This window comes from Eschrichtius robustus, chromosome 2 (genome assembly GCF_028021215.1).
Source record: "Eschrichtius robustus isolate mEscRob2 chromosome 2, mEscRob2.pri, whole genome shotgun sequence".
Taxonomy (NCBI): Eukaryota; Metazoa; Chordata; class Mammalia; order Artiodactyla; family Eschrichtiidae; genus Eschrichtius; species Eschrichtius robustus.
Window position 1 is genome coordinate 176,673,936 of NC_090825.1, and position 15,012 is coordinate 176,688,947.

At 42.1% G+C, this 15,012-nt stretch overlaps 1 protein-coding gene across 1 annotated transcript; it reads right to left on the minus strand.

Annotated features, from left to right (window-relative positions):
• Nucleotides 1–2,919: 2,919 nt before the first annotated feature.
• Nucleotides 2,920–10,229, minus strand: LOC137760195 (zinc finger protein 709-like). The gene is made up of 4 exons (XM_068537270.1): nt 10,089–10,229; nt 5,377–5,503; nt 4,457–4,517; nt 2,920–4,066 (listed from the first exon to the last, which is right to left on the minus strand). Exons 1-4 carry the CDS (start codon nt 10,089–10,091, stop codon nt 3,025–3,027), a joined length of 1,233 nt encoding a protein of 410 aa, XP_068393371.1. The 5' UTR covers nt 10,092–10,229; the 3' UTR covers nt 2,920–3,024.
• Between the last annotated feature and the right edge of the window lie 4,783 nt (nt 10,230–15,012).

Genomic DNA, 15,012 nt, shown 5'->3' on the forward strand with positions numbered 1-15,012 from the left:
GAAAGGATAAGATTAAAAGCAGCAAAGGGAAAAGGCATATATATAGTGAAGTGGAGGAGAAATCAGGAGCAAGCTTCCAGTTGTCTTCTCTCAGCACAGTCACGTGGACAGCACCCAGCAGTGATAGTGACAACATGTGAACTGCTGCCAATCGCAGAAGCTCACCTGAGCTTTGGTCTCCAGATTTTTATTGGGGGGTCATATAGAACCCACATAACTGAGCTTAGCCACTCAGTCTCCAGCTATTTTCCTCAGAGGTCAAATGGATACAGCTTCACCTATGGCCTTATGCATACAAAACAGGCATTCACCTTAAGTCACACTGTTAGCATAAACTATCTAGTCAAACTGATAAAAAGTGTGGCCCAAGACCTCAGGCAGACAAAACAGTCTTACCGGGCAGAATATTCCAAGGACTCAGAACTTATTTCCCAGGAGCTGGTCAAGGACCAGTGCGTTCTTTGAAAAGTGTGGAGATTGAGCAACCAAAGCCTGCTGAGTTAATACTTTACTGCACACTTCCTGGCAACAGCCAACCTGGTGCAAAGCTTCTTTGAAGTGTCTCCCCAAATCATCTGAAATAAGTCTGATTCCCATATGTTCTTTCTAACAGAATTTCTGAGATGTCCTGTTGTTCTTCATGCTATGTGGTCACCCCACTGCATATAAGTCAACAAACCCAATTTTGTTCAACTCCAGGTGTGTTTCTCTTGGGTTCTGGTTGGTGGGCATTGATATAGCCAATATATAAGCTTTTATTCTTATGAATGAATAAGTTGCTTTAATGGGAAACTATTATAAGAAAATTCACATGAAAAAAATTTAAGATAGTTATGTACTATAATCTCAGAACATGTTTGAAAAGACAAAAATTACATTACTGATTTGATAATACATAACTGTATTGGAATATTTTAACATATCCTCTCTCAGTACATGAAAGATAATGTTTTAAGTATACAGCAAACATAAAACCAGTTTTACTTGGATTTTTCTAAGAAATATGTACAGAACCTTGTGTCGGACTTAAAAATATGTATCTTATTTTGCAAGCATGAAAATTTTAATTATTGACCACATATTAAGTTCATTGTTTAGAGACTGCATTCAGCTGTGAATAACAGAAAACTCACACAATGTGCTTCATGCATCTGTACAGTGCCCATCTCTCATGTGGAACTGTCTGGAAACAAAAAGTACAGGGTAAATGCAACCACTCAACAATGCAATCAGGAAATAAAGTCCTATGTGTTTTCTGACATCACAACTGTAACTTTCAGGATAGAGTTAGGGACACAGGGCCACTAGATATAAGAAGATGTTCACTACACAAATTAGACCCAACACAAATATGGTAAGAACTGGAGAAAAGAGAGAATGTCAGAGAAGGTCATCAACCAAGAAAGTATAAAATCAGTGGTGTGGGTGGACATGTTGGAGTTTGCAGGAAGATCCAGATTGTGGACTGGAACATAATAATAATTAGAAACAAATAAAACTAACATTCCACTAGTTACATATTTTAAAATACACTCAGGGGGACTTCTCTGGCGGTCCAGTGGTTAAGACTTCACACTTCTACTGCAGGGGGTGCGGGTTTGATCCCTGGTTGGGGAAATTAAGATCCCACATGCCATGCGGTGTGGGGGAAAAAAAAAAAAAATATATATATATATATATATATATATATATACACACACACACACACACACTTCAAAAGATCTATGGGTCCAAAAGATTTCATAGTGTAAATAACCTTTATATAAGCAATTCATGATGAAAACACTATATACCAAAAGGTATGTAATTTGGCTGACAGGGTATGTAGTGGGTAGAATGGTGCCTTCCCCCTCCCCCCCGCCAAAGATATGTCCACTTAGAACCTGTGAATGTGACCTTATTTGGAAAAAGAGTCTTTGTAAATGTAATAAGGATCTCAAGATGAGATCATCCTAGAGTGCGCCCTGAATCCAATGACAGGTGTCCTTACAAGAGAAGGGGATAAAACACATGGAGGAGAAGGTGATGTTGATTAAGACAGAAATTGGGCTTCCCTGGTGACACAGTGGTTGGGAATCCGCCTGCCAATGCAGGGGACACGGGTTCGAGCCCTGGTCCAGGAGGATCCCACATGCCGTGGAGCAGCTGGGCCCGTGCACCACAACTACTGAGCCTGCGAGCCACAACTACTGAAGCCCACGCACTTAGAGCCCGTGCTCCGCAACAAGAGAGGCCACCACTGTAGGCCTTCCCACTCAACGAGGAGTGCCCCCTGCTCGCCGCAACTAGGGAAGGCCTGTGCGCAGCAACGAAGACCCAATGCAGCCAAAATTAAATTAATTAATTTTAAAAAGACAAATTGGAATGATGCACGCTTGTGTCTACTGGGACTTCCTGGCAGTCCAGTGGTTGGGACTCTGTGCTTCCACTGCAGGGGGTGCAGTTTCAATCCCTGGTCAGGGAACTAAGATCCTGCATGTCTCAAAGTGTGGCCCAAAAAATTAATTAATAAATAAATAAATGATGGCGTCCACAAGCCAAGACACCAGGGACTGCTGTAGCCACTGGAAGTTTGTAGAGCACGTGGATCTGATTCTTCTTCAGAACGCTCATGAGGAAGCAACCCTAATAACACCTTGATTTCCAATTTCTAGTACCCAGAACTGGAAGAGAATACATTTGTTTCTTTAAGCCACCAACTTTGTGGCAATCTGTTAGGGCAGCCCTGGCAAAGTAGTACTTAAAGAATTATTATCTCCTAGCTGTTATTCTCAGAAAGAACTGGAAATAATGTGATAGGGATCTACTTTAAGAATAAGGCACTATGTGTGAAGAAAGCCAACAGTGTATCCAAGACCTTTGTAAGTATTTTCCAATGCTATGCAATTTGTTGTGCACAATACATGTAAACTGCAGGCAGGCCTTCCATCATTGGAACTGGCATGGAGTTTCCCTCCTGAGTGAGTTTCCATGTGTTTTTTTAAGGATAAGGGAGTATAGAAGGCTTTCCCACACTGCTGACATTCAGAGTTTCTCCCCAGTGTGAATTCTCACATGTCTTTGTAAGGATGAAAGCCTACTGAAGGCTTTACCACATTCCTTACATTCATAGGGTTTCTCTCTACTGTGAGTTCTCAAATGTCCTCGAAAAGATGACGACCAACTGAAAGCTTTCCCACATTGCTTACACACATAGGGTTTCTCTCCAGTGTGAATTCGCACATGTGTTCTAAAGTATGAAGGACTACTGAAGGCTTTCTCACATTTGTTACACGCGTAAGGTTTCTCTCCAGTGTGAGTTCGCAAATGTCCCTTAAAGGATGAAGGAGAACTGAAAGATTTTCCACACTGTTTACATTCATAAGGCTTTTCTCCAGTGTGTGTCCTCATGTGAATCCTAAGGTCTGAGGGCCAGCTGTAGGCTTTCCCACATTCCACACATCTATAGGCTTTCTCTCCAGTGTGCATCCTTGCATGTATGATCAGGTAAAAAGAATGAAGGAAGGCTTTTCCACATTCCTTACATTCATAGGCTTTTTCTGCACTGTGAACCTTCACATGTTTTCTAAGAGAAGAGGGAGAAGAGAAGGATTTCTCACATTCTTTACAAGCGTAGGGTTTCTCAACAGTATGAGTTTCTCTATGTGTCCAAAGGTTTGAGGGAGATCTGAAGGTTTTCCCACATTTTTCACATTCATAAGGCTTCTCTCCAGTGTGAGTTCTTATATGGACTCTAAGTTTGGAGAAATATATAAAGGCTTTTCCACATTCTTTACATGCATAGGGTTTCTCTTCAGTGTGAGCTCTTATGTGTGCCCCAAAGGCTGAGTAAGAAATAAAAGTTCTCCCACATTCCTTACATCGATAGGGTTTTTGTCCATGTTGAGATGATGCTATGGGACTCTTGAGGGATGAAGAATCCATGATGGGTTTTTCAAACTTATTGTATTCATAGGATTTTACTCCAGTAGAAAGTCTCTTATGTACAATAAGATTGGAAATCTGGTTGGTTTCTCCACATTGATTACTTTCATTATTTTCTGAGGGTATCTCCACCACACACCATCTGTTAAAAATAGGAATCATATTACTAATGATCTGTTAACAATTCATTATGGCTTTTAATGATTAATATGATTACACTTTTACCATTTTCAGTGAATGTGTATGTTTCTTGCCCTGTTAGAATTGTTTCAAAGTGATATAAGCTGAGTGCTCTGACAGAGGGCTCAACCTGAGGTACCATTTTCACTGTTTTTTAAATATGGGATTTTGTTTCCTGACAATTGTTTACAACTGAACTATGTCTCAATCAACCAACATCTGTATCATGTTTATAAAATTGTCTTGTGAAAATTCTCTGTGAACACTTAAGATCTGACATATATCTACACACATATTAATATCATGGCACTCTCTCCTGAGACCTACTTTCTCTAATGTATGTGTCACTCACCTCAAATGTGTTCTCTGGTTCTTGTGCTGATCTTCAATGCTATGGCATTTCCAGTTTTCTCCTAAAATGAAGAACCAGGAATCATTTCTTCTGAAACTTACTATATTCTGTTCATTTCATATTTCTTCCCCAAACATTCACTGTAAAGGACTTAACCCATTGATTTTAATTTGAGTGCCATAATATGAAAAACAGTAACAAGTTTACTTTCTTTGGAACGAACTGGTGGGATTAAGGCAAGAAAATAAGTAGGAAACATGTACATTTCTTTCCAAGAGCAACCCAAGAGATAAATTTTATAAGGAAAAATGCACTTTTGAGTAAAAAACGAATTGGAGGAGTTTTGGCTACTTCAGGACTTTGACAATAATAAGGATAAGAAGGCAAAATGGTGGGCAATTTACTGGAAATACTTCCATGAAGATTGAGACTTCTGGTGACATAAATGCCCTATTGTCAGGAAGCAACATAGGACAGAATTGGACAAAATGCATATGCCCAAATATAAACTTTAAAAGAGGAAATATGGAAGGTCTTTCAATGTGGGCAAGGCCATTCGTGAGGATGAATGAAAAGTCAAAAAAAAGGGAAGCTAACATATCTGCAAACTTCAACTTCCACAGAAAGAAGAGTAATTTCTTTTTCTAATTAATATTTCCAAATGTAATGTTCCCCAACAAGGGCTGTTCCTCTTAAGGAACAGTTATAACCCTTACAGAGGCTAAAAACATTAATGAGAAAGTAGTAGGTTTCATACATACATGAGAAAGCTGTTAGACTGTATGCTCCATAGTAATGTGACCATGTCTGTCTTACTTAGCAATAAATTCCCACTGTTCAGCCCAAGTTCTAGAGCAAGCTCAATAGCTTGGGGATACCTGTCCTCTAGAGAGTCAGTAAAGGAATGATGTCATCCTTACCCACTGAGGCCAGGTTCCTGAAGGTCTCCAGCATCACATCTCTGTAGAGGTTCCTCTGAGCCGGATCCAACAAAGCCCACTCTTCTGGGGTGAAGTCCACAGCCACATCCTCAAAGACCACTGACTCCTAAAACATCCAACAAATTCTGGTTTAACAAGGTACCACTCTCCACCTGTGTGTGCAGAAGGAAGGGGGAGGCTGACAGCATTGGGGAACCGGGACTGAATTCACAGCAAGTTCATCCATGGTTCTGTGGTCTCCCATCAACTCTAGGGCTCTGTCATCATCTCTTCCCCTCTCTTCAGCGCTGACTTGCTCAGAGATGCCAGCCTGCCTCACAGATTTAACAGCATCTCCAATGAACCCATCTCTCTAGTTTGACTCTGGCTCCTTCCACTCTTCCCCTCCATCTGAAGGGTCCAGAACAGTCCACAATACATTGGAGATATGGAAGAAATACTGTACAAATAAAACAATTATTTTGTCTTTAAAAACATCAGTTCCTTGTAATGAAAATAATTTCATCTTCTTCGTGGTCCAGTACAGGCCAAAGCACGATATGAAACCAAGTCAGGCCTGGATGAGGTTTTAATGAATTAAAACACAGTGAGGGTCCGTGGGCATTTCTTGCTTGCCCCCTCACCAACAATTTGATTCTCAAGAGGACTGATTATGCCCAACCTTCAACCCAGGCCCTGAGATGGATATATTTCCTTGGAAAATTCCATCATAAACTGGCAGGTCCACCTTTATGCAAAGCATTAATATTTACATATCTGTCTCCTGTTCTTTTATAAAACAGCACCTTTTCCTGTCTCTCCATGCTCTCCAGGAGGCAGTCAGTGTATTGACAAGTTGGAGCCCAGCCAAGAGAAGGGAAGCCTAAGACTTCAGACCTCACCACAGTGCCTGCATTCAGGGGCCTGAGTGCTGATAATTATGAGTGATGTCAAAATTATGGGTGGTGCCTCTTCCTCAACTGATGTTACTGATGTCACAAGACACCAGAACAGCCTTGCCTTCCCCAGAAAAGAGTGCCCTGGTCCTTCCTGCCTGTGAAGAGGCAGTTCTGAGCCCACTGTAGAAATGAATTAATTGAAGTCCAGAAGGGTTTGGCTGTGAATCTGCCCAGATCATAAAAGGTATAAAGGGATCAGGTGGCACCTTCCTCCAGAAGGACATCTGCTCCCACTGAAAAGCCAGAGGCACTGACTTATACACCAGCCTCCTAGGGGCACTACACACAGCAGTCATTTCTGCACCCTGTGGCATGCAGACAGGCATAACTGCCCAACCCCTGAGCATGGAATCTGATGGCTCACACGGTCCCCCAACAGCCTGGCTTTTGAGGAAGTGCATCACTCCATCAGCTTCCACACGCAGAGGTGTGAACATAGGCTGCCACACTCCAATGCAGGGGATACGATTTACCTGTTCAATAAACAGCAGCAGAACTAGAATGCTCCAGAATGGGAACACTCTCTTATGAGGCTGGTAAGTAAAGTCAGCTGCTTTGGGCATCCCTAATTACTAATTACCAAGGTACTCTGGTATCTAGCACTGTCTCGAGACAAACTTTTATCCACAGATAAAATTCAACTAACTCTTCCACTACTGTGTATCAGGTGACAACCCTAACCCTAACCCTAACCCTAACTCTAACCAAGGCCCCCTGCATTGGGAGTGTGGAGTCTTAACCACTGGACCACCAGAGAAGTCCCCGTATTGAAATTTTAATAATTTTCATTTTGCCCACTAAATACAAGTACACAGATCGTTTCAGTACATAACCAACATAATTACTGAGATAGTCTGTATTATTTTTGTCATACTTAATGCTAGAAATCTGGTATGGATCTCACACATGGACCCAACTCAATTTTGATAGCTGTACAAGAGCTCAACAGCCATGTGTGGCCAGGGGTGCTCTAGTGGACAGTGCAGATCTAGACTCTGCCTGTCTCCTGGAGAGGACAGTGGAGACTAGAAAAATGGAACATTCTCTTCACATCAGACATCCTTGGGCTCCTTCTCCTGGCAAAGCCCTCTGTCTCAGGCAAGTTGCTTCTCTATACACCTGTAGCTCTGACTCATTCATTTGCTGAAAATCTATTTAGGTGATAATTCCTACTACATGCAGTTATAGAGATACAGCACTTGAGAAACATTCTGAACCACATGGATCTTAAAATCTCACGGTGGAAGACAATAAGTAAGTTGAATATTATCTAGATGAAGGGGTAAGTGCTGTAGGTAAAATACAGGACAATGAAGGCATTTGGAACTAGGAGCATGAGCAAAGGGACTGGGGCAGGGTGAAATCATAACAGTGACATAACCATCTGGGTAACACTGGAAATGGATACTGTGGCTTGGTTTTTTGTTTGTTTGTTTTTAATGCCACTGCATTTTTAAACTATAAGGATTAGAAGCAGAATGTCATGATTTCACAAAATCTCTGGAAAGGTTTCAAGTGCTTGTTAACTTCACCATGTCCCATTGGAGAGACACTAGAATCAAAGTGTCCCCAGCCAAGAGCAGAAGCACCATCTACTCCCAGAAAAAGAAAGAAAGAACAGTACCAATGGGCTAAAAATGAACTCAAGAATCTGGAAAAAGAGAAGTAGAATAAAAGAAGAAAGCACAGAATGAAATGTGAAGTGCAAAATGAACGATATAAAAGGGAGGCTAAAAACACATCTCTTGGGAATTCCCTGGCGGGCCAGTGGTTAGGACTCTGTGGTTTCACTGCCAAGAGCCTGGGTTCAACTCCTGGTTGGGGAACCAAGATCCCACAAGCTGTGCGGTGAGTCCAAAACAAAAAACCGTACAAAGCACATCTCTTAGAACTAATCAGATTGCAACCTCTGACAATTTTTTTCAAGAAAAACAAAGCATGGGCAAATAAAGTTACAAATGAAAAAGCAGGCATAATTAGGGGTGTTCTAGGGATTAAACACGAGAGGAGGGGAATGGTCTAAAAATTTTAAAATCTGAGTACTTCCATACTACTCAGTAGTCGAAAGTAATTTAAAGATAATAAAAGGGTGTTTTCAAACATTCACAAAAAGGAAACAAAAATCCCAAATTGTTTTACAGGCTAGTTTTATTAAATATTAACGAGATCAATAATTCTATGTGCAGAAAACAATTCTTTTTCAGAGACATGCCAGGAGCAGAAGAGTACAAATGAAAAAAACTATCATTAACAAACACAGGTGCAAAATTCTATTAAAAATTAGTTCCCTAAATAATGAGTAATGTGCATAATCAAGCACAACCAAGCTTTTTTTTTTTTTGCCGAGCCATGGGCATGTGGGATCTTAGTTCCCCGACCAGGGATCGAACCCGTGCCCCCTGCAGTGGAAGCATGGAGTCCTAACCACTGGACCGCCAGGGAAGTCCCACAACCAAGCTCATTTTATTTTAGGAATGCAATAATGTTTAAAAATTAATCCATTTTATAACACCAGGAACTCTACTCAGTGCTCCGTGGTGACCTTAATGGGAAGGAAATCCAAAAAAGAGGGGATATATATACACGTATAACTGATTCACTGTGCTATACAGCAGGAACTAACACAACATTGTAAAGCAACTATACTCCAATAAAAATGAAAAATAAATAGATTTTTTTTGTAGTTTTCAGTATACAAAAGTTAATCCGTTTTACTATATTAATAGAAATGCAGAAAAATCATAATTCGTTGTCCTCAAATCCAAAACAATGACTAGCATTAATGGACATAAAAATTTAATACATCAGAACTAGAAGGAACACGGCTAACTAGGGAAGATGGTGCATAAAAACACTTACTGCAATGTTAAAGGAAAAATCTGAAATAGTAAAACAGCTCTCTTGTCAAGAAGACAAGACACACAGAGTACCTTATTCTACACTGGACTGGAGGTCCTGGTGAATCATTTAAAAAGAAAAGAAAAAGGTAAAATGACAGAACAAGAAAAAAGCTGAAGTATCATTATTTGCAGGTAAGATTTTGTAAGTAAAGATTCAAAGATTTTACAGATCAATAATTAAAATCTATGCTTGCACCTAACAAAGACACTAAGAAAAATGCTCAAAAATGAGTTTACTTCTATGTACCAGGAACAGTATTTTTTGTTTTAAAGATAGCATTTAAATTAGCATCAACATTACATGCAGAACAAGTCTAACAAAGGTTTTGTAAAACATGACGAAAACAGTAAAACATTATTAAAGGAAATTAATGGAGAGACATACCAAGACCGTGGATCGCTAAGTTCAATACTGTAAAGGATGTAGGTCCACCCTCGAATTCATCTACAGGTTCAATGTAATTGCAACTCATTCTTTGTACTTGAAATGCTGATTCTAATCCTAGTTTTTTACATGCGAGAAACACAATCCCATGGGCACCAGAATCCATCCATTTCATGAAAAATACCTTGAATGTCTAAAGTGCTATACCCTCCCCCCTGTGGTTGCGATAAACGAATGAGAAATTAAAAGATCCCCTCGTTTAAAGCCTCATAGTTTAGAAAGCTTGGTGAGTCAGTAAAGAAAAAGCAGGGGATACAGGGGGACCCCCCTACCCCGCGACCAAGGGCGGGGACTCTGGCCGGGACCCTGGGGGAGGGGCGTGGAGACCCCGGCCCGCGTCAGCTTCCAGCTGGTTCCTGCCGGTTCGAACCAGCCCCTCCCAGTCTCCGAGCCGGTCAGCGCACTCACCATCTCCGCCCCGCTCCGGACTCTGCCGGAAGTCCTTCCCGCGGCCTCGCGGCCCCGCGACCTGAGCAGGTGAGAGCGATGAGGAAGATTAACCTCGGGCCGCGCGGGGTAGGGGCGCACCAGCACCACTGCCGGCCGGGAACGACCCCGACATGGGCTGGGAGCGTGCCCGCCCCCCGGCCCTGATTGGACAGTGTTCCGGTCCCCGCGCCCGGATTGGATAGAATTGGGATCCCCGCCCTCTGATTGGATGGTTCTCCAGGTACTCCCTCCCCATGGGGACTCTGATTGGGTAGTTTCCCGAGGCGCGCACCCTGATTGCACAGCGCTTCGGGCACCGCCTTTGGAGCCTCTGAGGATGGTGCTACAGACCACGGTGCCCCTGATTGGGCAATTTGAGTGTCTGCACTGACCCTGCCTGGGAGATGGGCGGGGACAGGGATCACGTGGAAGAGCCGGGCGGAAACGTGGATTCTCAGCTTCTGCCCTGTCCTTGTCCGGCCTTCTACCCTGGACGCGAAACTGCCTGCGCTGGATGTGGCCTCCGAGCGGAACTCGCTCCCGGCTGGTCGGACTTGGCGTCAGCCCGCAGCTCGACGGTCCCTCTTCGTCCTCCTTTCTGGTCTCGGATGTCCTGACTCAGTTTCCACGCGGAGCACCCCGTGTCTGGAGGCGGGACTGGACAGGACGCGGGAGGCTGGTGACTTCCAGGGTCAGGGGTGGACCTGGGGCGTTAGGGACCACGACCTCTAGTATATCAGCACCTACACTGAAAATTGATATCATTGTGTCTGAGTTTTCAGGGAAACCGTATTTTTTCCACTTTGGTCTCAAAATCTGATTTTTTTTTTTTTTTTTAATGCACTTAGATCTGATTCTGGTTTGCTTCTATAAGATTTCATTTCTATCATTTTAGCGTTATGATCAGATTTTTTCTTGTCAGTGTTCCCATTTATATTCTTTGTCCTTCCCTCCGTTATTTTCTCTGTTTTTTTTCGTTTGGCCGCGCGGCTTGCAGGATCTTAGTTCCTGGACCAGGGATGGAACCCATGCCCCCTGCAGTGGAAGCGCCCTGTCCTAACCACTGGACTGCCAGGGAATTCCCTTCCCTCCGTTATTTTGTTTAAAATCTGTGTGGAGGCACCCCTCCTCCCCCAGCGTCTATTGCTATAGGTCTGCAGGGGTCCAACACCACCCTCTCTCCATTCTGCAGATCTAATCCATCAATTAAAAAATCAGTGACATTTTCCCTGTAAGAAAACATCCCCTCCTCCCTCTCCCCACAGTCGGGCACCTCGTGTTCTACTCCTTGGTCTCAGTGTAAAAGTCTCTCTCTCACGTGACCTTTTGGGAAGCTGCCCGGAAGCATTATCTCTCCTTTTGTTAATTGCTCTAATAGGAATCTTGCATTTATACTCCTCATTTTCTGTGAGTTTATTTGGTGCTTATTGTCTGTCTACCCGACATAATTTCAGCACTATTGGAAAGAAGTCTATGGCCTTATTTCACAATCTTAGCTGCTAGACACACTGCCATTATTATTATTATTATTATTAAATTTTCTCTGATCGATTTTAGGCAATGACTGCCGGGCCAGGCTGCTACTCATTGAAGGTGTTTGAGAGCACTAAGTGAAGAGGAACTGATATCAGTAGAACTTCCGACCTTAAGGAACAACCAAACCAAACAAATATGTCTATTTTCCCCTCAATTATTTATCATTGCTTTAATCTGTTATAAGATCATGTCAGAATAGACACTGAGCCCTATAAAGGATAGGAATAAATATTGTGATTGGAGGTGATAGCATTGCTTTCTTGAGAAACTAAAGATGAAACAACTATAAAACTGTTAGAACTATTGGCAATTTACTAGTTACTGATTAAATATATACGATTTACATAATAAAATACATTATTGGATTAAAATTGCATTTTCTGGGAAACTATATATTAGATATTGCAGGATAGGCTTAATGCCATGTGCAGGATCCATATAAGAACATTTTAAAGTGTTTCCTGATGAAGTGACAAAGGTGTCACCTTCATGGATCTATAAACAACATTGTTGGATTGAAGACTCCTCAGTTCAAAGATGCAGATCTCTCTAAACCCAGCCATAAAATTTAGAGAAATTTCCAACCAAATTTGCATCAAGAAGTACTTTATGCCTCATAATAAGATAATTGTAAAAGAATTTCTGAAAGTAGTGCAAGGAGTAGGTAGGCAAATGTAAATGAAGAATGAGGAAGAACTTCTGATCAGATCACCAGTTAAAATAACGAATGAGTACAAATAATTGAAATGGCCCTCAGAAACAAGGAATTATCTGACTCAAAATAACAATAGTGCCATTGTTGAGAAATCTTGGAATGAACATATACGCCCTTGAGAGTCTATAAACATACACAAGAATATAATAAAATACTGTATGTGATGATTTATGGCAAGAGATGATTCAATCTCAGCCCTCTTTCTACTACATCCAGATAAATTCCAGATGGGATATAGATTTAAACTTAAAAAAAGAGGGACTTCTCTGGAAGTCCAGTGGTTAAGACTCCACGCTTCCTCTGCAGGGGCACGGGTTCTATCCCTGGTTGGGGAACTAAGATCCCACATGCCGCAGGACATCTAAGCCTTCGTGCTCTAAAGCTCACGCGCCACAACTAGAGAGAAGCCCATGCCGCAACAAAGAGCCTGGGCGCTGCAGTGAAAGATGCCGCATGCCACAAGGAAGATCCCACGTGCCGCAACAAAGACCCAATGCAGCTAAAAAATAAAACTAAAAACATCAGTAAGTATTTCTGTATACTTAGGGAGTGAAAGTCACGACATCCAAAGAGAAACTATAAATAGAATGATGACAAGATTTGAAAAAAATAAAGTAAAAACGTCATAAATGATAAGATGAAAGACATACTAACTTGGAAATGTTTTCAATGCTGTCATAGCAAAAAATGCAATATCATTAATAGTTGTTTTTTTTTTTTTTGTCTGCATTGGGTCTTCGTTGCTGCGCGGGGGGCTCTCTGCAGTTGGGGCGAGCGTGGGCCACTCTTCTTGCGGTGCACGGACCTCTCACTGCGGTGGCTTTTGTTGCAGAGCATGGGCCCTAGGCGCACGGGCCTCAGCAGTTGTGGCTGGCGGGCTCTAGAGCGCAGGCTCAGTAGTCGTGGCGCGCGGGCTTAGTTGCTCCGCGGCATGTAGGATCCTCCTGGGCCAGGGCTTGAACCCGTGTCCCCTGCATTGGCAGACAGACTCTTAACCACTGCGCCACCAGGGAAACCCTAATTAACCGTTTTAAAAGCGCTTATAAATCAGAAGCAAAATGTTAAAGTCCAAGAAAAATGTGCAAAGGCTGTACACAGAAACTTACAAAATCATAAATTACAAAATGTCCTGTAAAGATAACGAAAATAGATTAGTTCCTTAGGCCCAGGATGGATTGTAGGAATAGATACACTTACTAACCACTAAAATTACCATTTTGGTTTCCTTGAAGCGTATTGTTGGGGAAAGGTCAAAGAGATGCTTCTAGAGATGTTCCTTAAGATAGTAAGCCTGAAACAACACCTCACTCATGGAAGAATTTCAGAAATTAGTATTGCCATCAATATACTGAGAGATGCAGCGACTTTTTTTTTTAACTACCTTTTCTTAAATTTGAATGTTTGGTTGTTATAAAAGCTATGGAGGTTGAGTTTGGAATATCACAATCTTTTTTTTTAAGGTTTTAATTTTATTGAAGTAGAGTTGATTTACAATGTTATGTTAATTTCTGCTGTACAACAAAGTGATTCAGTTATATATATATATATATATATATATATATATATATATATATATATATATATATATATATATACATTCTTTTTCATATTCTTTTCCATTATGGTTCATCACAGGATGCTGAATACAGTTCCCTGTGCTAGACAATAGGACCTTGTTTATTTTATCACTGATACATTATTATTGACTAAAGTCCTTGCAGGCTAGTGCTGGAGTTCCAACCTCAGCCACATGTATTTTAATTGGCAAACAACCTGATACCCTATGAACCACATACACCCAAATCTGGTCATATGATTTAAAACCTATTTGCAACAGAACCATCTCGTCATCCTTCTGGGCAACACCTTGGACTGTTGGGAGCTTCTAGATTCAGCCACCCATAACGGAGGTTTTAATTGTGCCAGTTAAGTCCAGTAATGGCAGTTTCAGAGAGGCTGCCATCACCTTTGCTAGCTGTGCACCTAGCACAGGTATTTGAAAGGTATTTGCAAGTCAAGCTCCCAGGCCCACAGTTGCCATCGAATTCTGCAAGTGGCTCAGCCTCTATGGCTCTACCATAGAGCCACAAAAATTGAATGCACATCAACCCAAATGGGTATCCACTGGGAAAGGATATCCCAGTGCCATATCACCCTGGGCAACATGGCCCTAGAACCAAGCTCTCAGGAAGCTGCAGGATTCATCATTTTAAAAGTATGTTTATGGGAGTTCTCTGGCGGTCCAGTGGTTAGGCTCCGTGCTTCCACTGCAGGTGGCACGGGTTCGATCCCTGGTAGGGGAACTAATATCCCACATGCCCCATGGCGCGGCCAAAAAAATAAAAGTATGTCTAATAAAAAACGAATCTAGACTTAGATAAAGAGAATCTTTATTCACAAAGATTGTTGCAACAGGGCCGAGGCTCGGATCTCAGCGATGTGTCAGCCTCTCCAGCCACACAGAAAAGGGCTTTTCTCGTCTGTGTGAGGAGGGGAGGAGGGAAGTTGGGCGAGTGAGGGCGGTGCGTGGACTGCGGGTCAGTGTGGCTGGACTGGACAGGGCTCCCTGGGTGGACTATTCTCTGGAGAAGCTGACCAAGGGCTTGCTCTGAACCTCAGGGTTGCTCAGAAGTGGGGAGACCCAACGGTACC